The 6000-nt window shown below is 34.6% G+C and overlaps 1 protein-coding gene across 3 annotated transcripts in view; it reads left to right on the forward strand.

Moving 5' to 3' along the window:
- Positions 1-4364, forward strand: part of CRPPA (CDP-L-ribitol pyrophosphorylase A) — a gene marked incomplete at both ends in the record, with an annotated part of 299741 nt that extends 295377 nt beyond the window's left edge. For all 3 annotated transcript variants that reach the window (XM_079711014.1, XM_079711015.1, XM_079711016.1), the window contains one exon: positions 4260-4364. In XM_079711014.1, coding sequence (XP_079567140.1) covers positions 4260-4364 — 105 coding nt within the window. The remainder of the gene's footprint in view (positions 1-4259) is intronic.
- Between the last annotated feature and the right edge of the window lie 1636 nt (positions 4365-6000).

Genomic DNA, 6000 nt, shown 5'->3' on the forward strand with positions numbered 1-6000 from the left:
TTAGGACTTCTTTGCAACTCTCCCGTCGCAGGGATGTTTTTCGCACAATCTGAGCCACTTTGACAACTTTAAATTGTAATCTCTGTCTTTTATATCCAGAGAGACCATCATTCACTTGGACTCTATTTCTCTTCTTTATAGTTTCGAAAAATTCTCTCAACAAGACATCTGAGGTGAATGGTCTCTGCTTTCAAGGACTGTAGATATGCATTGGTTACTGTCTTAGATCCGCAAACCACATTTTTACATAGAGTTTACCAGATTTAATGGTTATGTATGGTGAGTAGGTGTTATCAGCTATTCTGTTGTGGCTGAAACAGTACCCTCCATAAAAATAATAATTCTAGCAGCTGTTATTATAGAATATTTGTTAGGTATCTGTGATTTACATGTCTTACCTGGTTTAGTCCCTACAAAAGAATCTATAAAGTAGATAATATTGTTACCCCAGTTTTAGATGAAAAATGCAGAACTATAAAACTTTGATAATTTGCTCAAAGATATTTGACAGTTGTGAAGGCCAGTATTTGAATACCAGCAATCTGACTCTAGAGCCTGATTAAACACATCTTTTCTTGAAAAATAATACACTTTGTGTTTTAGATTCACAGAAAAATTCAGAGGATAGTACAGGGTTCCCTTGTGCCCTTTGTGCAGTTTCCCCTATTATTAACAAATAAGCCATAGTTTATGCAGATTACCTTGGTTTTACCAAATTTTTTTTTTATTCCAGGATACCTCATTACCTTTAGTCGTCATGTCTCCTTAGGAGACAACTGTCATGTCTCCACAGTTGGCTGTGACAACTTCTCAGACTTACCTTGTTTTTTATGAACTTGACAGTTTTGAGGAGTACTGGTCAGATATATTGTACTATGTCCCTCTATTGGAGTTTGTCTGATGTTTTTTATCATGATTAGACTGGCGTTATGGGTTTTGAGGAGGGAGACCACAGAGGTAAATACCATTTCATGATAGCATATCAAGAGTGCATACGATCAACATAATTTTTCAGTGTTCATGTTGACCTTGCTCACGTAGTTTTAACACTAAACATTTTTATTATATAATATTTGGAGCACACAAAGGAATGTATGCATATACATGTGCATAAATATGGATGATTGATAATAAAATGACCACCTGTAATGCCCCTCCACTCCCTATCTCCATCAAGGATTGAAAACACTGTTTTGCATATCCACTTTCAGCAGGAAATGCTTTTTAAAGATTTATTTCCTTGCATTTTTTACTTACGTTATCAATACTTTTATAGAGGTATGGAATTTTGAAATGAGTTTGAAATCCATAAATTGTTTGTCTATCTAATTTTTGTACATACTAGAATTTTCTTAGTATATATATGTCTCACCATCTTGTTTAAGTCAGCTCTTAAAATTCCATATTTTTCAAAGATGGAATGATTGAGGTCAGGCAGAGCGGGAAAACAAATATTTAGTGGAATAACATAGGTTCTTCTCACTGAATTCTAGTCTTTCCAAATGATGCCTATAAAAAATTACCAAAGTAATCTTTAAAAGAACAATCTTACTTAAATTTGTTAGTAGCTAAAGATATGCAAGTTGTGGAGCAATCAAAATGAGCATGGAAGATTTATTCCAAGATAGAGAAATGTGATTTTTCTAGCCCTAGGATCTTAAACAGGTTTCCCCCCTTCATTTCTTTGTTACCATGCTGCTTTCATTATAAGTGTAAACTGGTTTCAAAGAGGCTATACAGATAGCCTTTTTCTGTTTATTTTTGAATGGGAAACCTTAATTATCATCATCTGTTGTATATCTCATTTTAATGAGACTTGGGAGTAGATGTGTATCATACCCTGCAACATTGTAATTAATTAATTATTGAGTGACAAATACATATCTATAGTTGGTTTGTATTTTATTCAGTTTTAGAGTACTATTTCTATATTTATAAATGGTGTGTCATGAATGATATCTGCTCCTATATAAGTGAATCACATTTTAAGCTCAAACATATTTGGCTTTTAAATGATTTGTTAATGTGATTTGATATTCTGGAAACCGGTACAGCATTTGAAATCCATTATTGAAATGTCATTAAAACTCACTCACAAGAGGCAAAGTAGCCACCATTCAGCCCCTGTGCATCTTCCCCAGTTCCACCTCTTAGAACACAATCAGGGAAACTGACGGGAAAGAATAGTTTAAGCAGAGGTGATCTCTTACTACCATCATCATAGATGAGAAACCCAGGCCTGGGCTAGTGGAGGCGTGGTGGTAGTGGGAAGGCTTCCATAAGATACTATTCTTCTTTGTACTGTTGCCAGACTTCTGGCTAAATATGTAAATAGGAGTAAACAAAGTAACCACATAGTGGTCATTGTTAACAAATGAGTCAAACTGAAAGGGTGAACATATGTCTATCATTGTCAACCCTCCTTTGCTTTGAATTTGTTATAATGTGTGGAGGGCAACCGTGTGTTAGGCATTGAACTAAGTTTTTTGTATTCAAAGATAAAATATTCTTTACATCAAGAAACTGATCATCTGGTGGAATAGATCTCCAGCTAAAAAGACGATTAGAATTCAGTGTGCTAGAGGAATTCATAGCTATGGAAACGTATAGATTCACCTCCCTCAAATTGGGTTGAAGAATAGCAGTCAAGGGAGATTTCAGGAGTCACTGATATCTGAGTTGAACCTCAGAGTAACTAGGGTAAGCTAGGCCAGGAGAGGGAGTGGAACAGCTTTTCTGGCAAAGGGATTAGCTGGTGCAAAGGGATGAAACCTTGAAAAATGGCTTGATTGGGCAATCTTAAACAGTTCTACATGGCTTGGAGAACTGAGTGATTTTAAGAGAATGGTAAGAAGAGCCTGGAAGGATAAAAGACCTTCCAGGTACAGGGTTAATACTTGATCCTGAAGTTTAAAGATAGCCTTCAAAGGATTTTATGCAGGATAATGATGTGATCAGATTTTTATTATTTAAAATCAGTATTTTCATTGCTGTGTGGGAAATAGGATAGAAGAGGACAGACTTCAGAGAGACTGTGAGATTGTTTCAGTGATTCAGGGCCAGAGGTATTATGCTGGCAGTGGCAGTTTGAGTGGAGTATATGGATTCAAGAAACATGAAGGAGGTAAAAACAATGGGTCCTAGTGATACACTGAATGTTGGGATAAGGCATTACGGACGATGCCGAAGTGTAGAAATTGGTTACCAGATCCCTCTTTTTGAACCTAGCACAATTCATAACCCAAGGATTTAAGATATTAACTCTCTTTCCACTTTCATTTTCCCTTCATATCATCATCCCTTCATATCTTCAAGAAGCCTAAATAATTAGAAAAAACAGAATTTCATAGGCAATATGATTTCAAAGGGAAAATCACATTTTAGCAACTTGTGAAATAACTCTTTTCACAAATCTGCCTGATCTTTACTTCAAAAACAAGCAGGTTTTTTGTTTTGTTTTTTTCCTCCACACCAGTGCTCACAGTTTATAACAAAGTCTGTTGTTGAAGAACCCTCAGGAAAAAAAAAAAGGTGAAGAGAAGGCTTGTATCATCAAAGAAATATTCACACTTAAGTGAAGAGCCAAAGTTGGTCTTCAATATTGGATTAAGGGAAAATAATCTTTTGTTTCATATTATTAGCTTTTGAAATTGTGTCATTGCTGCTTTTGGTACCTTCAGCAGATATTTTTTCTATAATGGAAGTGGTTATAAACGCGTTTCTCCTTTATTTGGGACAATGGCTGTGGTCTGAGTTCTATGCAGTGCTGAGGCCAAAGAACAGCAAGCCTTGCAGTGTCTCCTTGAACACATAGAAACAGAGTCTGTGATTGTGGTTGCCAGGGGCTAAGGAGTGGAGGAAATGGGGAGATGTTGGTCAAAGGATACAAACTTCCGTTTATAAGATGGGTAAGTTCTGAGAATTTAATGTACAGATGGTGACTATAGTTACAGTACTGTATTGTATACTTCAAAGTTCCTGAGAGAGTAGATCTTAAACGTTCTCACCCCCCTTCCAAAAAATGGTAACGATATGAGATGATAGGTGTGATAAATAACCCTACTTTAGTAATAATTGTGCTGTATATATGTATATCACATCATCACATTGTACACCTTAAACTTATACAATGTTATATTTATGTTTATAAAGTTTTTCAAAAATAATTTTTTTTAAAAAAGAGAAGTAGGTCCTTATTAAATTTAATGTGTTGATATCTTTTCTTTCTAAAATAATTATTGTTTTATCTTTTCTTTCAGGATGAACAGAAGCTACAGGAAAGTTTAAGGCAAGGTGCCACCATTATTGCTGCCTTAATCAAAGAAAGAAATTCCGGACTCATTGGTCAACTACTGGTAGCATAAAGAACATGAAGAAAATTACCTACTGTGTTCTTAGAAACATTTACCTAAGTATCTCTTTTGTGCTTCTCTCCGAATTGTATATGGTAGAATGTTTAAATTGCCTTTTATATCTTTTATAATTTGCAGGATGTGATGCTTAGGTGAACTTGAAAACTTTTTATGCATGTCAAATATAAATTGCTTAAACCGGAAAAGAACAGATAAGTGGAAAATAATAGCCTTCACGTAAAGAATGTGTGCCTTTTCACAAAGGCATGAAAGGTAAAATAGAAATAATGATGAGTCAGCTAATTCTCCAAGGAATGAGAATTTAGGAAATGTCAACTATTATCTCTCTGTTAATTAGTAAATCACACTATAATGAAACTAATAAATAAGATTAATGAGTATTGTTAATTCTAACATTATCCTCTCTCCATGGGTTATTTTGAATTGCATTCCAATTTTTCACACCTTAAAGTAAAAGAGGAGATAGCAGTGAACTCTGGTTTGAGTATCTGTACCATTAGCCTCACATTACCCTAGATCCCTAAAGGAGATGTAATCTCCTGCTTTTCTAATGTTTTACAATTGTGTGTTTTCTTTGGTTTATGAAATATAGTTTTGACTTACATTATTTTTAAAGGCTTCTGATTTTTCTGAATAACTTTAAAAGAAGACTGGAAAGCTTCATGAAAGTGAAGTTATTTTGGTCAATCTTAAGTTAGTCTTCTTCTAAAAGGAAGAGAGTCTATTGCGCATAAAATAATTAATTTTCTTTTGATACGGATAACTGCTGCCTTTTTTAATCGAGTTCTTATTCTTTCAAATTTCCACTGGTATATACATCTTAAATATTGATGATTTTTCCCTTACCTTATATTTTACAGTTTTGTCAATCCAGTCATTAGAGATGACTTTTATTCTATATATACACTTCATAAAACCACATAGATCAGATTATGCCAGGGCTTAGGCTGCACGTGGGAACTATAAAAGTGGCATGAAATGTTTTCAGTTACAGATAGACTATGAAATATCTACCTTGTGCAGTCTCTTCTTAACATGTTGGGTGATTTTGCCTTCATTTCTCAAGGATCCATAATAGTAGGAGAGTTTATATTTTACATTTAAATAATAGTGAGTAGAATATAGAGGAAATGAAGTAATTATTGCAATTCATTCTCCTAAATGAAATGTGTTGTTTGAGTGAATCTCAATTCCTGGGCTCGCCACTTTTTCTCTCTTTCTCTAGGGATGTTAAGAAATATGAAATAAATCATTTAATTAAAAATCTTGAGGGTGGAAATATATGGTCAGTGTGTGGATTTTGGTTAGAATGTCTGTCGTCGTTAAGGCAGGTTGGCTATGTTGTAAAAGGTCATAGGTGCGCCTTTTGTCATCTTCAGGTGGAAATGTTTTAAGAATTTGAAAAGTGCTCATAAAGGCAAAAGGGGAAAAGTTACGAAGATTTTAAGGAGAAAATCAGTGCCTTTAGGTACGTGATGGGAAACTAGGCAATCTCTGGCACAAGCAACATCACTGTATCTATTGAGTGCTGACTGAGTTACCTTAGATTTCAACAGAAGGGAATATTATACCAGACAAGAATTTATCTTGGGACAGTTAGTATGCCTTTACCCTAGGCAATTGTAAA

The sequence above is a fragment of the Hyperoodon ampullatus genome (assembly GCF_949752795.1).
Source record: "Hyperoodon ampullatus genome assembly, chromosome: 9".
Classification (NCBI taxonomy): Eukaryota; Metazoa; Chordata; class Mammalia; order Artiodactyla; family Ziphiidae; genus Hyperoodon; species Hyperoodon ampullatus.